Here is a 17,731-nt window from a genome sequence, read left to right on the forward strand (position 1 = left end):
AACTATTTTATTCATATCATTGAGCGTGATTTACTTACCTCGATCTGTCCCCATTAAGAGACAATGAGACAGGAACCTTGTCTGTCTGGTTCACTATTGTGTCCCCAACACTCTGTACAGACTTGGGCACAGACACACCCTCATTAAAAGTAGCATGTGTGCAAGGGGATAGAGAGAGAGGCAGGGAAGTGTCGGGAATGATGAGCAGTAAGCCCAGCTCAGAGGTCCAGGCAATGCTTCTATGACAGGGAGCAGATGTAAGGAGCGAAAAAGGACCAGACAGGGAAGGGGAGAGATACAATCCCGAAGAGGAATCAGGCTGAACAAAAGAAATGGCAAATCAGAAATGGCAAAGGCTGTTTGAGGAGAGCCCCTTAATACTGCCATAGACCAGCACTTCTTCAAGACACATGTCAATGCCTGGAGACGTTTCTGATTGGCATGACTTGGGTCAGTAGTTGCTGCTGGCATACATTAGGCAGAGCCCAAGGAATGCTGCTACACATCCTACAATGTCCAGAACAGCTCCCCCACAACAATGGTCTAAAATGTCAGTAGTGCTGAGTTTAGCAGCCATAACATTTGAGGGCTGGACTGGTCAGAGAACATTAAAACTTTTTTTCTAAAGTTCACAATTCCTACTCTCCCCAAATATCTTCTTTTGATTAGAGTTTAGAACAGGGTTGCATTTGTTTACCACTTCCCATAACCTCAAAGGAGGGAAATACTCATCAAGGAGTGTCCAGAACCTGGCAGGCCTCTATATTTGCTGAAAGAAGATGGTCAGCAGACATCTGTGAACTCCCTAGTGCTACAGATGGCCCCAGGGTCTTTTAGGATCTTCACAAAGGACACAGTATCAATTGCCCTCATCTACTGACTATCCACCAGGACTCCTCATTTTCCCCCTAAATTCTTAGGCTCCAAACTACCCACCCCATTTACAAAGGATGAGATGTAGAAAGATGAGGACAGCAAGAGGTGCTCAACAGCACCAGACAGGTGGATGGATGGTCAGATAAACAGAGGCACGGTCAGAGATTTTTCAGAATGGAAAAGGACTGAGTCCTTGAGCTCCAAGGGCGTGTATCTATGCTTGTGCACCTTTCCACAAAGGCAGGGTTGTCCTGAAGATTGACATCCCCTGACCCCACGCCCTGTTATGGAGGGTGGGGATTGGGGGGGTAGGCGGTCTGTCATGGAAAATGCTTAGCAAAGGTCATCTCCCTGGACTCTACAGCCTTGGCGGGGAACCAAGCAGCTAGATTTGAAGGAGTGGTGACAGGAGCTGGGAAGTCAGCAAAGACAAAGCCCCTTTGTCTGGAAGTGGCACACACAGCAGGACGGCGCCTGCCCCCTGACAATGAAATCTGCTGCGGTAGCTCCAGAACCTGCTGGGGCCTGACCCTCTGTTCAGCTGCTCATACTGCCTTGCAATTGCTTCTCTTCTCAAGAGCTTAAAGTCTCTTAGTCTAAAATGGGTTTGTTTATTTTTCCCCTGGCAAACAATTCAGTATTGTCTGAAATGCCTGAACTGTAACTGTAAGAGGGGGGAAAAACAGAGTGTGAGAGAGAGAGATCACCATTTTTTTCTGTTGTAGGAGATCCAATAGTGAAATATTTCTAAAGAGCAGATCTCAGACACCCACAAGGGCTATCTCCTGCTCCGTCTCAAATTCCACTATGACCAAAGTTTCCCAGATTTCCTCATCTCTGAAGTGGGTACAATACCATAGGCCTTACAGTCTTACCAATAATAACCTAACAATCTTACCAATAATAGCCTAAAAGGGCTTATTTAAATCAAAAACACATACAAATGGATGCAATGAATGAAAGCTCAATTTGCATCCAACTTTTCAGGGAAACTTCTGTTGGGCAGAACAACAAAAGCCAGGAATGGCACCCCGTGCAGGAATGGCTTCCCAATCCCAGAAAAACCCGGGCCTTCCATCTAATACAGTGGCTCCACAGAGAGCCAGAGCTGGAAAGAAAGGACAGATTACCCTAGAAAATCAAAATGGAAAATGAAGTAAATGTGCTACAATTCTAAGCAAAACCTGCAACTCTTACAGTAGAAAAATACCAGCATGGGAGTGCCCAGTTTGGAAATGAATTGTTTTCCAAAAGCTCATTTGTAAGATGTTCGGGACTTAGAATGCAAGCATTATTTTATGTCCCAAGCCAGCCCACAAACACAGATTGAACTTAAAATATATCTGGCACACTACATACTTAGAGGGAAAATAGTCAAAAGCAATGGTTTTTTTAATATCATTTTAAAAATCAAAATAAAGGAATATAAATAAAAACCTATCAAAATGCTTAGAAAAACAAATACACAGCTCATCACTAGCCAAATACAAAAGTAATGCAAAATACTGAAACCAGGTTTGAAAATTGAGAAGCTTTATCATTTATCCACTAAGTACCTTCTTTAATCCTCCAAATAAAGTGCCAATCTCCAGGTCAAACTGTCGGTCCAGCTCCTCTTCATGTTCTGACAAGAAAAACAGTGTTTCATTAGTCAGCTTGATTTAAAACTGGGTTGGTTTTATAGGAGAGACACTAAGAGAATTTGGAATATGTCCTGGAAAAGCTGCCTGTGCACTGAGCTACAGGCATGGAGACATGTCAGATTCGTTGACCTTCCGCTCTAGTTTTCTAGACCTAAGTTCCTGGAGATACGTAGTGGGGCTGATGGAAATGTCCCCTTCAACCCGTAATAAGGGTCACAAATGGAGAGGGATCAAGAGAGAAAGCTTCCAGCACCAGGAAGGAAGCAAGGAAAGAACTGGTGCAAATGCCTCTCTTGTGATAGGTGGTAAAAAAGTTATTTTAAACAGACCACACCACAAAATGACGGTGATAGCTCCATGACATGGATGTAATGCTAACAAGATTATAAAATGAAACTATATGATAGTAATAAGTACACAAATGGTTTAAAACAAAAAAGTATAACAAAATAGTCACTCAAATACTTTTTAAGGGTGTACAATAATCAGGCACATGTCATGATATACCAGGAATGAAACAAGATTGGCATGGCCTTTGCCCTCCTGGGTCTCATCGTATCCCAGGGAAGAGAGATGAACCAGTAACAATAAATTCCAACAGTGCTGACGAATGCCGTGTAAGGAAGTAAGGAATGCTCAGGTGCCTATGCACTGTCCCGTAGGCAGCCCAATGGGAATGGACGGACCTCAAGAGTACCCTAAACTGGAGATGAAGACTAGGGATTCCTCAGCATAAAGGTAGTGATGAAGCTACCAGAATGTCCAAAGGTCGCCCCCAAAGACACAGAGTGCACAAACAAGGAAAAACCAATACTTATCAGACCAATAAACCTACAAAAACCACAGAAGCACCAAAAAGGAACTACACAGAAAGACTGCAGGAAAACCAGGAGTGTAGTCATTAAAACATAATCCTGACAAGCTGATTTCACAGCAGGATCCAGACACAGAATCCCACACACACCAGAGGCAAACAACAGCCCCAGCCTCCAGCCACGGGCAACACTGCCCCTAGGAACAACCGAAAAGGCGGGGTGGTGAGCACTGGCTCAGGGCGCCACAGGGCACAACTCCAGGACACGTTCACACTGCATCCCACGTGGTCCAGGGGCTGCTGTGGAGGAGTGTGGTTGCAGCAGGGCTCTGGTCCTTTCTGTCACAGCTGCACACACGTCACGTTGTGGGTGGGCCCCATGAACTGTGCACACACTCGGGTCCCAGAGAAGAGCCCACAAACAAACAGCAAGCTACTGCAATCCAACAAAGAAGTTAACAGGGACCTCCTAAAATCAGAGGGTGGAAAATCTCTCTGCCTCTTGCCTCTTCTGTTTTGGCTTCTCTTACCTACAAAGAGCAACCTCCAGAAACATCAGAATTGGGCAGAATTGAAACAAAGAAGACACTTGTTTGGGTTTCGTTTTTGTTTGCTTCTTTTTTAAGAGTACACTCAGAAGCAGCGGATTTCACATGCTAAAAGCACCAGACTTCCTGAAACTGGAACGCAGCTCCCTCTAGTGGGAAAAAGGAATCTTCCACAGGTAGGAGAATAATGAAATCCTGTCCAGTGCGGTCCAATTGGAATACTGAGACACAATTTTAAAAAGTAAACACACACACACACACACACAAAAAAAAAAAAAAGGACGAAATTCAGTTTAGTATATTTTATTGATGCCAACATGGAATCAGTATCAAAAAATTATGAATGAGTCATTTTACATTCCTTTTTCTTACTAATTCTTCAAAATCCAACATACAGGTTATCTTTACAACAGCACAGCTCAATTTGAAATGGCCACATTTTGAGTGCTTGTACGGCTAATGGCTACAGTATTGGACAGAATAGCTCTAGCCCAAAAATCCTTTCTCAGGTCTGGAGAATTTCTACGACTCACTCTGGTTTGATGTCTTGACACAGACAGACGCTATACAACATACACTCACAACCTGTTTGGAATTCACGGTCTTCAAACTGTCTTGCGTTAGTTGAAAATGTGTTGCTACAGAATTTGGTCGATATAGGAGAATGGGAGCTGAGAACCTGCAGCGGGAAATCTTTCCCTAAAGAGCTTCAGCCCTCAGGATTTCTCTGATGAGACCATCCTGCTAAAGATCCCGTATTCTCACTCGGGGCAAGAGTTTCCGCCCTACCTCACATACCCTCAAGCAAAATGACCCTGGAAAATGGAGAGAAGCCTTCTCTGCCTGAGGAATTTTCTCCACACCACACAGGCCTGACCGTTGGGCAGAGCCAGCTCTTTCTTTGAGGTGCCCTGGTTCTATTTCCCAAAATTCAGCACTCCACGAAGCTGCCTCAGAGCATAGAAATGAAGCAATTTCTGTTGATGAGCCCTCATTACTAAATCAGCTGTTGATTCTCCCCACTCCAACCACCACCCAACAAGAGGATACATCAAAGCCCCATTCTACCTACTGAGTGAGAGGATTTGCATTTTAATCGATGCCAATGAGCTGTGGTGGTAAACCATTTACTTAAAAGCGCTAACTAACCTACCCCTTTCACCCTCAACATTTTGATAGGAAACCATTTCTGGGGTGGGGTGGGGGTAATTAGAGGGCAATAATCAGGAAGAGGAAGACACACACACACACACACACACACACACACACACACACGCTCGTCTGACACAAGCCACTGCCAGGGACTAGCACACCCAATCATGGCTTAACATGTCCTGCTGTTTCTATGCATTTGAAAAATTCCAATCAGCTCCTACTGATTCTTTATTTCTCTAGAAAGCCTCTGGGTACAGCAGACTGTGGCAGTAAATGAGTAGAGAAAGGGAGCAGAAAAGATGGGCTTCTCAAGATAAGAGAATTTAATGGTAAGCAACTCTCAAATATTCATATAAAATGTCATATAGAAGGATGATAAGGTGCTAGTTTTTCCCATGACGACTCTTGAGAAGTGGGGGCCCCTCTCTTTCCCTTTCCGGGAATGAAAAGTTGATTTAGAAATAGCCTAAGCAAAAGCAATTCATATATACAAATAGGATATGAAGCAATATACAACATAAATGGCCTTCAAATCTCCCTAATAAGGCTGCTCCTATGCTACTCACCTGAAAGAATTCTGGGGCCTCTTAAATCAAGCCACCATGTGATTTGCATGAGAATCCTTAGGGCTCCCCAAGAGAAATAGAAGCAGCCCCAGACTGAAATGGAAACACTCCAGAAAGGAGGAAGCCATAAGCTCAGTGCATGTCCTTTTGTGTTTGACAGAACAGCAGGGAGCACCGGCTGGAGGAGTGAGGAGCTGTGGAGTCTAACACTGAGGGTTGACTTCAAATGTCCTCCAGCCCAGGCCCTGTCCCAAGTCACTGTGACAAGTTTACTACAGGTGTTAAGAAAGTCAACTCTCAGGACACCTGGGTGGCTCAGTTGGTCAAGCGTCTGCCTTCCACTCTCAGTTCATGATCCCAGGCTCCTGAGATGGAGCCTGCGTTGGGCTCCCTGCTCAGTGGGGAACCTGCTTTTCCCTCTCCCCACCCCCCATTTGTGCTCCCTCTCACTATCTCTGTCTCTCTCTCTTTCAAATAAATAAAACCTTAAAAAAAAAAAAAGTTGGCTCTCTGAAAGCCAACACTGCCCTCCTCTCCCTTGAGGAGGAGGTCAGGGCAAGACTGAAAGAGGAAGGGGTGGGCCAGCAAGCCTGGATTCCCAGCAGGAAAGCAGGAACTCTAATGCTTCCTACAACCCTGGCCACAGGTGACAGGGGAAACAGGGTGAACCACAACATGAAGCACTGCCAGACAGATCTCACGGAGCCTGAACTGTGACACATGCTATATTGATGCTGGCCATCAAGACAGACTCTCTAGTCCTTGGCTCCAGCAGGGGCTATTATGCACTTGGGTCTTTTCACAAAAGACCTGTTAACTGAAGGGCCCCTGGTGGCCCCTTCCATGGTTCCAAGGGCACGGCCACCTGTTCAAAGACAGGACCAGAGGTAGCCTCCATTTCCCCTCCCTGAACTGGGCTCTCCAGAGTTGCCAGCTGTCTTGCAACCAAATTCTTCTAGTCACAAAAGCAAGTGGGAAAAATTACCTGATTACAAAGCCCATCCCTCATGAGAGGGAAGTGTGTTGTATGAACACAAAAAAACAATCTGTAAATGTACCACTATATCCTTTCCTTATAAACAGACTAGTGATGATAAGAACAGGTGAGTTTAGGAATACACAAAAGGTAGAAGGTGAAAATGCTCACGTATAACTGTAATCCACTTTCAGAATACCTACTAAAGAAACAAAGAAATTGGGCGTGGCAATTCAAATAAATCATTTGTTCCATACTTGTTTAAATATTGGGACTTCCTGGTCCTTGCTTAAATATTGGGACTTCCTGGTCCTACAGAATTTATTTAGAGAAACATTAACCTCTGCTCACTGAAGATTTTTTAAAATGAAAACAAAATGTCTCGGAAATGGAAATGTAAATTTATGGAAAATACCATTCTGTTTATAAAAATGTCCCTAATATGCAAGTTTTCAGGAAGAGAGTCACAGCATAAAAGTTGAGCCTGGGCTCTGTAAAGCCAAAATGATCTAGGGTAGCCTACTATTCATTAGAGAGTAACTGTTACAGAAAAAAATGGTAACATTTATAAATAAATCCAAGAGATTAGTTTTTGAAAAAGAGAACAAATCCACTAAGTAGACAAAACATAGGTAAATTACCTATGATAGAAAAAAATGAGACGTGTATTTCAAAACATATAATCCACAACTGGATATTAATATATTTGAAAATTCCAATAAAATGGAAAAATGTAGGAGTGCCTGGCTGGCTCAGTTGGTGGGAGCACTAAACTCTTGATCTCATTCCCCTTTCATTTTATAACAATAACAGAATGCGGATAATAAAATGATGAAATGAAAAATAAAACTACAGGCCAATGAATCTCACTTAGAAACTAATAATTAAAACAAACAAACAACAACAACAACAAAAAAACAGGGGATCCCTGGGTGGCTCAGTGGTTTAGCATCTGCCTTTGGCCCAGGGCGTGATCCTGGGGTCCTGGGATCAACTCCCACCTCGGGCTCCCCACAGGGGGCCTGCTTCTCCCTCTCCCTCTGCCTGTGTCTCGGCCTCTCTGTGTGTCTCTCATGAATAAATAAATAAAATATTTTTTTAAATAAATTAAAAAAAAAAACACTCAGAAACAAGCAGTATATTTTAAAATACCACAGCCATAGGTTTGTTGTAGGAAACCATATAAGCCATCCTGGAAAATACATGACTTTAAAATATGTTGACCGCTTGAAAGGGAAAAACCAGGTAATCATCTGAGCAGGTGCTTTAAAAATGAATTCAAGATTTATTGATTTTAAAAATTTAGTAGGGATCCCCAGGTGGCGCAGCGGTTTGGCGCCTGTCTTTGGCCCAGGGTGCCATCCTGGAGACCCGGGATCGAATCCCACATCGGGCTCCCGGTGCATGGGGCCTGCTCCTCCCTCTGCCTGTGTCTCTGCCTCTCTCTCTCTCTCTCTCTCTCTCTCTCTCTCTCTGTGACTATCATAAAAATAAATAAAAATTAAAAAATAAAAATAAAAATAAAAATTTAGTAAGAGGGAGCTAGCCGGACTCCTTAGCATGATTTAAAAAAAAAAAAAAAAGGCAGAAAAAGCAAAGCTTATTCAACTTTTCAGTAATGGTAAAAACAGTACAGGGATTTCCATTAAAATTAGAATTAAAGGGAACGCCTGGCTGGCTCAGTGGTTGAGCGTCTGCTTTCAGCCCAGGGCCTGATCCTGGAGTCCCAGGATCAAGTCCCACATCGGGCTCCCTGCATGGAGCCTGCTTCTCTCTCTGCCTATGTCTCTGCCTCTCTGTGTGTGTGTCTCTCATGAATAAATAAACAAAATCTTTTTAAAAAATTAGAATTAAAATAAAAATAGCATTCTTTCCCAACTACCATATTGTTCAGAAGTCCCAGCTAAGCAATAATAGATGAAGGAAAACCATTAGCATGATCTGCAGATATTACCTATACACAAAAAAATTAGGAAAAATCTAAGGTAAGCTAATGGAACATTAAGAGAAGTCAATAAATTGTTGGAATATAACATCCATAAACCAAAATAAATACCTTTATAGCTGAATCAGCTACAAATTGTAGGAAATATAATCAAAATTTTTCCAATTATTAAAAAAAAAGACTCCAATAATCTGAATAGGAATTTTAGCAGGATCTGTTATGAAGAAGACCAGGAACTTTTACAAAGGGAAAGAACGGAAGACCTAGAAAAAACACCAAATCCGCGGGTGGAAAAATACAATATTATAAGAATATTAATTATTAACAAATTAATTTCTAGGCTTCCTGTAATTCTAATTAAAACCATAATGAGATTTTTTTTAGAACGGTTTCAAATATGTATACGAAAAAATAAACCAGTAAGAACAGCTAAGTGTGGAAATGAAGAACGATGAGTGGCTAACCGATTCCACAAGATACTCAAATATTTTACAAAGCATTTTTAATTAAAACAGTGCACTAATGATGTATGAATTGATTGAAAAATCAATGAAACAGAAAAGACAGCTCACCCACCCACCCCCTTAGCAATGATAAGGGCGCCCAAGTGGCTCAGTCGGTTGAGCAGCTGACTCTTGGTTTCCACTCAGGTCATGATCTCCCAGTGGAGGGATTGAGCCCCACCTTCAGGCTCTGCACTGCAAAGTCTGCTTCAGATTCTCTACCTCTCTGCCCCTTCTTCCACTCACACTCACGTGCATTTACATGCATGCACCCTCTCTCTCAAATCTTTAAAAAAAAAAAAAAAAAGAATTTACCAGTGATCAAGATTGCATCATAATTCAATATGGAAAGAAAGAGTTAATCATGTTTGGTTATCTATTTGGGAAAAAATAATTTAACTTTTCACTTTATATCATATACCAAATACATGTGAGATGAGTGAAAGAAGAAAGGCTCAATTTGCTGAAATACAAGAAGAAGGACACTCTCCAAAAGAAGAAATATTATTGACACAACCTTCCTGGAGAACAGTCTAGGGAAGTCTATTACGAAACTTAAAAATATTCATGTAGTTTGACTCTGCAATGCCTCTTCTGGAAATCCTTCCGGAAATCCTTCTGAGAAAAACTATCAGGTGTGATACAACAATACAAATAGGTTCCTTAGAAAATAAGTGAGCTAAGCATTCGACTCATACAGTTGGAATGAAAAGGAACAGAGCAAACCCAAAAAAACAATAAGGAATGATAAAATAAGAGCATAAATCAGTGAATTGGAGAACAAAAGGAAACAACTGAGAAACCAAACAAAGCCACAAGCTGGAAAGATCCCCAAGCTCTCTGGCACAACTGATCAAAGGAAAAAAAATAAGAAGGAAGGAAGGGAGGGAGAGGTAGACAGTCTAGCAAGGGAGGAAGTTAGGGAGGGCAGGAAGAAGATATAAAACAATATATACAGTATTTTATGTATTTTGGAGGAAAGCAAAACTACAGAAAAAAATTTTAAATATGAGTATTATGAACCATTACTAATCAAATTGAAAACCGACATAGGGACGCCTGGGTGGCTCAGTGTTGAGCATCTGCCTTCGGCACAGGGCATGATCCTCAGGTCCCAGGTTCGAGTCCCACATCGGGCTCCCTGTGAGGAGCCTGCTTCACCCTCTGCCTGTGTCTCTGCCTCTCTGTGTCTTTTATGAATAAATAGAATCTTAAAAAAAAAAAGAAAGAAAGAAAAGAAAACCGACAAAAATGCATAGATATCTGGACAGCTATAAAATGTCAAAATAGGTACAAGAAGAAATAAATTTGAATATAAACTAATAAATAAATTGAAACAGTAGTCTAAGACTTCCGCTCAAAGCTGCTTTCCCGGGTGACCACCTATCACTCAGGTTTTTACTGATGACAATTTGGCTCTTTTCATTTCAAGAACTGTATCAACCTGATAAGAACACAATACACGGCCCTCTTTTAGGTAGAAGCATTAACTCCTTCAAGACTACTGTATGGCATATCTCATCTCTCCTCATGTTAACTGTACACAGAGAGACATAAAAGTGTTTCTACATCTACTGAACCACAAGGGCATAAACTTAATGCAGTAGGTCTGGATTAGCCACAATGCTGCAGAGCTACAGGGGAGAAGTCACCAAGCATAGCAGATCACCATCACCCCATCACAAGTATTTCCATATGACTTAGAGATGCTTTACGGCTGGTAGAGTCAGGAGGAGGAGTGGGGGGTGTTCTGTTCAGTCCCTGCTGTGAATTTACCAAAAGATTCCATTTGACTAAGGCCATTAAAATCAGTCTGCTGTCCCTAATGGCCTGACAACCCTGCTCCCCCAGACAGAGTGCAGTGAACAAGATGCCTGCTCCGTGCCCAGAGAAAGCAGCTGTTGCAGATGCCCACTGGTGGCATTTCACTTAATGGGTAAGTTTTGAGCCTGTAATGTGTCCTAGGCACTATATTTGTTCCAGATACAAACATCCCAAAAAAGTTTACAGAAGACACAGTTTTCCCAGTGACCTACTTCTATCATGCGGGTAAAGTAGCACTTTTTCCCGAATTAGACAGTAAGACATGGAGCCAAGAAGACTTAACATTGCACCATTAAACACATTTTGGCAAGACAGGGGGATCCGGTTTCCATGAGCTGAACTGGCAAAAGTATTAGAGAAAGAAGACATTTCTTGGGAGTAACCTGAGAAACACTTTGGCACTGATATTTAAAGGAAAAACACAGAGGATAAAAGAAGCTTCAGGCTAGGGAGTGGTCACTAATAAGTCAAACAGCATGACAGCTCTGGATCAGCTGAAGTGCAGAAAAGCTTCTTACTATCCACAGAAGGATCCCCTCCCACCCGCATCCCAGCAGCCCCCTTGATGCAAAAAGGAAACATTTTGTTCCAGTGCAATAAAAACTTAAAATTTAATAGTAGTAGAATAGACAAAAGGGCTTCCCCTTTTAAAGCAAGGTGCTTTAGGAATTAAATTATCACTAAGCATGAGTGACAGAAAAGAACAAAATACTGGGTCTAGAGTTGAACACACCCGAGTTTAAACCCAGTTCCCCAGGTACCAGGCAGCCCCTGAGGAGAGCAGAGCGTGGCCGCTGCAAGGCTGAGAAGCAAAGCAGTGATGTTCCGGATTGAGGGCCTTGCACCAAAGCTGGACCCGGAGGAGATGAAACAGAAGATGCGCAAGGATGTGATCTCGTCCATATGGAACTTTCTTATCTATGTGTCCCTGCTGGGACACTTTTTATCCTAAAGAAATTGGACAGCATATGAAGATGGGCATCACATGTGAATGCGAGATATGAGGAACCCAGTTGTAATTTCTACTCAATCTGCAAATGAATAGGCCCAGAAGATGTAAGAGACTCTTTGAATGGACATAAAAATTCTACTTGTTAAGAACAAGTGTGGCTCTGGTAACTGACCTTCATAGCTAAAGTTTAAAAATACTTGGGAAGTAAAGACATCTTGTGGTGATAGTTCAGCCTCTGTGAATGTTGATATAATTATAAGTAATGTCAAACTCTATTTTCTAACAAGTATTAATTATAAGGGAATTCTGTCTACAATTTAAAAAAAAACAGTTCCATTAGAACCTATTAGATGTGTAACCTTGGATAAGTTGTATTTTTCAGCCTCTGTGGCCTCATCTGGGTAAAAACATACAATATGCATTGTGATAGGCTACAAAGATGATGGCCATAAGTTCTGTGCACATGCACGCTGCTCCAGCCATAAAGAGATATAGTCTTTACTCCCCTTGAGTCTGGACTGGAGCTGTGATTTGTTTTGACCAATAAATAAGGCAGAAGTGAATTACACAACTTCCCAGGCTGAGCTTCAAGAGATCTGTAGCTTCTGCTTTTGTGTACTTGCAATACTCCCTCTTGAACCCAAGTTGTCTTGTCATGAGAAATATAAGCCAAGTGAAGAGCCATGCAGAGAGAACCTTTGCACACTAGCTGATAGCCCTCCACTGAGGTCTTGGCCAGCCAAGTGAGTAAGCCACCAGAAGACTGCAACCCCGGCTAACACCACACAGAGCAGAAGACCTGCCTGCTGAGTCCAACAGAGGCTCATTAAAAACAAGCTCACAGACAAAGACACAAAAATGAAGTAGTGCAATCCATAACATCAACAAGCCAAAAAAGAAAAACCACATGGTCATATCAAGAGATGCACAAAAAGCATTTGACAAAATCCAACACCCATTTACAATTACAAACTCCACAAACCAGAAATAGAGGGGAACTTTCTCAACTGGATTAAGAGCATTTACAAAAACCATACAGTGAACATCGTATCTAATGGTCAGAAAGCTTCCCTGCTAAGATCAGAAAAAAGGCAAAAGTGTCCCCTCTCACCACTCCTTTTCAATATCATAATGGGAGTCCTAGCTAGTACAACAAGAAAAATGAAATAAAGGGTATACAGAATGGAAAGGAACAAATAAAACTGTCTTTGTATGCAGATAATATGAATACCTATGTAGAAAATCCAAATAATCTACAAAAAAACTCCTGGAACCAATAAGCTATTATAGCAAGGTTGCAAGATATAAGATTAATATGCAAAAGTCAATTACTTTCCTATACATCAGCACTGAACAAGTGAAATTTAAATTAAGAACACAACACCATGTACATTACCACCCCAAAAAGTGAAATACTTAGCTATAAATCTAACAAGATACATACAAGTTATAGGTTAGGAGAACTAGAAAACTCTAATGAAAAATAAACAGAAAAAAATTGAGAGATAGTCCATGTTCATAGATAGGAAGACTCAATATTGTTAAGAGGTCAGTTCTACTCAACTTCATCTATAGATTCAATGCAATCCAAATCAAAATCCCAGCAAGTTCCCATGTGGATATAGACAACATGATTCTAAAGTTTATATGGAGAGGCAAAAGATCTAGAATAACCAACACAATATTGAAGGAGAAGAACAAAGTTAGAGGACAAATACCACCCAATATCAAGACTTATAAAGCCTAGCATTCAAGAAACTGACATTAGTGAAAGAACAAATAGATGAATGGAACAGAATAGAAAGCCCAGAAAAAGACCCACAAAAATACAGTAAACTGACCTTTGACAAAGGAGGAAAGGTAACACAACACAGAAAAGATGGTCTTTTTTTTTAAGATTTATTTTATTTTATTTTATTCATAGAGACACAGAGAGAGAGAGAGGCAGAGACACAGGCAGAGGGAGAAGCAGGCACCATTCAGAGAGCCTGATGTGGGACTCGATCCAGGGTCTCCAGGATCATGCCCTAGGCTGCAGGCGGCGCTAAACCGCTGTGCCACTGGGGCTGCCCGAAAAGATGGTCTTTCAACAAATGCTGGACCTGGACATCCACATGCAAAAAAAAAAAAAAAAAGAATCTAGATGCAGGCTTTACACCCTTCACAAAAATTAACTGAAAATGCATATTATTGATCTAAATATAAAATGCAACACTACTGAACTCTTAGAAAGTAACATAGGAGGAAATCTAGATGACCTTAGCTCTGGGAAATACTTTTTAGATACCCAAGACACAATGCATAAAAGAAACAACTGGTAAACTGGACTTAACCAAAATTTAAAATATCTGCTCTGTAAAATACACTGTCAAGAGAATAAGAGGAAAAGTCACAGACTGGAAGAAAATATTTGCAAAAATCCAAATATATTGTATATTATCCAAAATATACAAAGGACAATTAAAACTCAAGAATAAGAAAATAAACAACCCAATTTAAAAATGGGCAAAAGGCCTGAACAAACACCTCACCAAAGATTAGATATATATGGCAATGAGCATAGGAAAAGATACTCCAGGGATCCCTGGGTGGCGCAGCGGTTTAGCGCCTGCCTTTGGCCCAGGGCGTGATCCTGGAGACCCGGGATCGAATCCCACGTCGGGCTCCCAGTGCATGGAGCCTGCTTCTCCCTCTGCCTATGTCTCTGCCTCTCTCTCTCACTGTGTGCCTATCATAAATAAAATAAAATAAATAAAATAAAATAAAATAAAATAAAATAAAATAAAATAAAATAAAATAAAATAAAATAAAATAAAATAAATAAAATAAAATAAAATAAAATAAAATAAAATAAAATAAAATAAAATAAAATAATAAAATAAAATAAAATAAAATAAAATAAAATAAAATAAAATAAAATAAAATAAAATAAAATAAAATAAAATAAAATAAAATAAAAAAGGAAAAGATACTCCACATCACATCATCAGGGAATTGTAAATTATAACAGTAGGATACCACTACACACCTACTAGAATGGTGAAAATCTACTGACATCCACTTATGAAAAGACTACTGACTAATTGCCAGTATCTATTCTTTCCTCCTCTAAAACAGAACAGCTTAACTGGATAAATGGACTTCCAACCAAAGATTACATTTACTTACTCTCCTCACAGTGATGTGGCTACAGGACTAGGTTCTAGCAAATGGCATTTCAATGGATATAATGTAAGCAACTTTCAAGTCACACTCGAAAAGGAGAGGGCCTGTTCTCCCCTCTCCCTTCCATCTTCCCTTCTGGGAGAAAAGTGAACATGACAGCTGGCACTGAGGCAGCCACCTGACATTATGAGGTGAAGCAACACGATGAAGACGGCAGAGGGATATGGTAGGAGGAGCCAGGCTCTCTGATGCTCTCTGGACACAACATGAGCCTTGTTGGAAGGCTCATGAGTTATGTTGGAAGCTGTGTTTCTGCTGCCAAGCCTGTATTCAAAGTAATATGCCATCTCATAGGGCTGTTCTAATGATTGAGTGAGACAAGGTACATGACGTATCTAATACAGTGCCTGACATAGAGCAAAGTTAGTTTCCCTACATGGGTCTTGGGAGCTCAGAGGCTCCAGCAAGGGAATGCAACCACTTGGCTGGCCTTGACAAAAGAACAGCCCTCATCTACTGTAGATGGTCTGTCTCTGCAACCAAGCCCATGGCTTTGAGTGGGACATATGTCGAATGTTGGGGATGCATAACCAAATCAATCCCAGTGATACATAAGGAGGTAGGTGTTCAGAGCAGAGCACTGTCAACTGTGCTTCCCGAAACCCACTTTGATCATTTTAAGTGATTTTTCAGCATATTCCCCTGCCAAACTCCTCACATAAATAGGTAATGTCTTTCACAGCCTTTCCTTGCTTTTTGATCTAAGCTCAAAAAGCTACCACTGTCCCCTCGCACTCTACATTCCAGTACCACCGAGTGGTTTATAGTCACCAGACCATGCTAAGCTTCCTCACACCCCAAAGGCTTGTCCACTTGCCTGCAAACTCATCTCTTTCCACAGATCCTCTGTGGTCTTCTCTACCTAGCTGGCTCCTGCTCTGCCTTACAACAAAGCCCAGTAATCATCATCATCTCTAGGAAACTGCCCCTGACTACAGAAGAGACCATCATGGTCCTTCCACATTTCTTTCTCCCATTCCTCCATAGCATGGGAAGTCTGAGTGGCGCATGGCCACCAAGCTGAAGATGATGATTCCCAGCCTCCCAGCTGTTCATAAGACCTGTTACTGGCCAACTATGAGTCAGCAGAAGTGACTAAGTTAACTTGCTGAGCATCCCTTAAAGGACAGGAGGGTTCCCCTTCTCCTTCCTGGGGGCTGGAATGTGGATTTAGTGATGATTCTTCTTCAAGTATACAAAGCACTGAACACAGGAGAACAAAAAGATAAAAGGAGTCTGGGCCTCCAACACCATGAACTGCCTCCACATGTCTGAGAACAATGATGATGGAAGGGATATGTAAGAGGTTACTGCATATCACCTCCACAGCCTTCAACAGCCATTGAAGCAAAGCCTCCTCTTACAGAAAGAAGACCAGCCACAGGATCCCCCACTCCCAAGATCCAGGGTTAGGGTGGAAAATTGCACTGACTCAGGTCATGGACTCAAAGTGTCACAGACAGGGGAAAGCAAAGCAGAGTCCAAGTCATCCCAAGCCCATGAGACAATCTTCCTCAATCTTCTACCTCTGAGAGCTTCTTTTCGTGAAAGAAGATCAGGAAAATTGGGACCTTACCTCTGGAAGCTTTGTAAACTTCATAGAAAGAATAGAAGTGGAAGCCTAGTGAAGCACACAGGTAAAAAGACAGTTCCCACCAGGGCAGCATTGTTCCTTGTGACAAAGGGTCCAAGCAGACACACGGAGAGTTTCTAGGAAGAGAAACAGAAATAAAAACATTAAGCCATAGACATGACAGCAGGGAACAGCATCTTATCCGTTCACTTGCTCTTTCAGGGACCCGGCACTATTTACAGTGATACGGATATAACCCCAGTCCTACTTCCTGCTGCCAGTGACCCTGTGCATCCTGCATCCAAAATGCACACACACAGAGACACGCACATGCCCTGCCTTCCCGGGGATGGGCACGTCTTCCCTATGAGCTCCCACAGCGCCCCCATCTGCCTCCCATCAGAGTGTACACCAGACAGTCATGCGCTCATTGCCTGACATGCCTGCCTCCCCCTGCGGAGGCGGGGGAGGGGGGGGGCTGTGCTTTGGAGAACAGGGACCATGATCTCTGAGTCCCCAGGATCCAACACAGAGTGTGGAATATAGCGGGAAGGAACTAGTGCTCCATGAATAATAAATGGCTTCAAACCCTGAATAGAAGCACAGATCATCTCCAAACATGTTCTTTTTTTTTTTAAGATTTTATTTATTCATGAGAGAGAGAGGCAGAGACACAGGCAGAGAGAGAAGCAGACTCCCTGCAAGGAGCCTGATGTGGGACTCGATCCCAGATCCCAAGATCATGCCCTGAGCCAAAGGCAGACGCTTAACCGCTGAGCCACCCAGGCAGCCCTACGTAAACAAGGGAAAGTGAATAACGTGACCCCCAGCAGCAGTGGTGGACACTGCTAGTAGCCCACCCCACAATATTTGGTTTCCTTCATTACACAGAAATGGAATTATCTGAATGCATAGGATGCTAAGCTCAACCGGATAGTCTAGCCCAGTGTGGGCATTTGGCTGCAAGGCTGTGGTCATGCCCCTCCTGCTGGCCAGAGCCCGAACAGCCCACCTTGGGCCAAGGGGTGAGAGCCACGTGAGAAAAGAAGATCGAGGAGCCTCAGTCCCTGACTCCACGTCCCACCTCACCCCCACAACTGCCCCCGACCATTTATATCTGTGCTTTTACAT

General features: G+C 42.1%; 1 protein-coding gene and 1 pseudogene across 6 annotated transcripts in view; one reads left to right on the top strand and one right to left on the bottom strand.

The window, feature by feature from the left end:
* Positions 1–17,731, bottom strand: part of HHAT (hedgehog acyltransferase) — a 346,103-nt gene that overhangs the window by 315,393 nt on the left and 12,979 nt on the right. For all 6 annotated transcript variants that reach the window (XM_072831173.1, XM_072831170.1, XM_072831169.1 and 3 more), the window contains exons 2-3: positions 16,604–16,737; positions 2,433–2,500 (exon numbers count right to left, since the gene is read on the bottom strand). In XM_072831173.1, coding sequence (XP_072687274.1) covers positions 2,433–2,500; positions 16,604–16,694 — 159 coding nt within the window. In that variant the 5' untranslated portion in view covers positions 16,695–16,737. The remainder of the gene's footprint in view (positions 1–2,432; positions 2,501–16,603; positions 16,738–17,731) is intronic.
* On the top strand, positions 11,671–11,916 carry LOC140634775 (mitochondrial import receptor subunit TOM5 homolog; annotated as a pseudogene).

The sequence above is a fragment of the Canis lupus genome, chromosome 6, assembly GCF_048164855.1.
Source record: "Canis lupus baileyi chromosome 6, mCanLup2.hap1, whole genome shotgun sequence".
Lineage (NCBI taxonomy): Eukaryota > Metazoa > Chordata > Mammalia > Carnivora > Canidae > Canis > Canis lupus.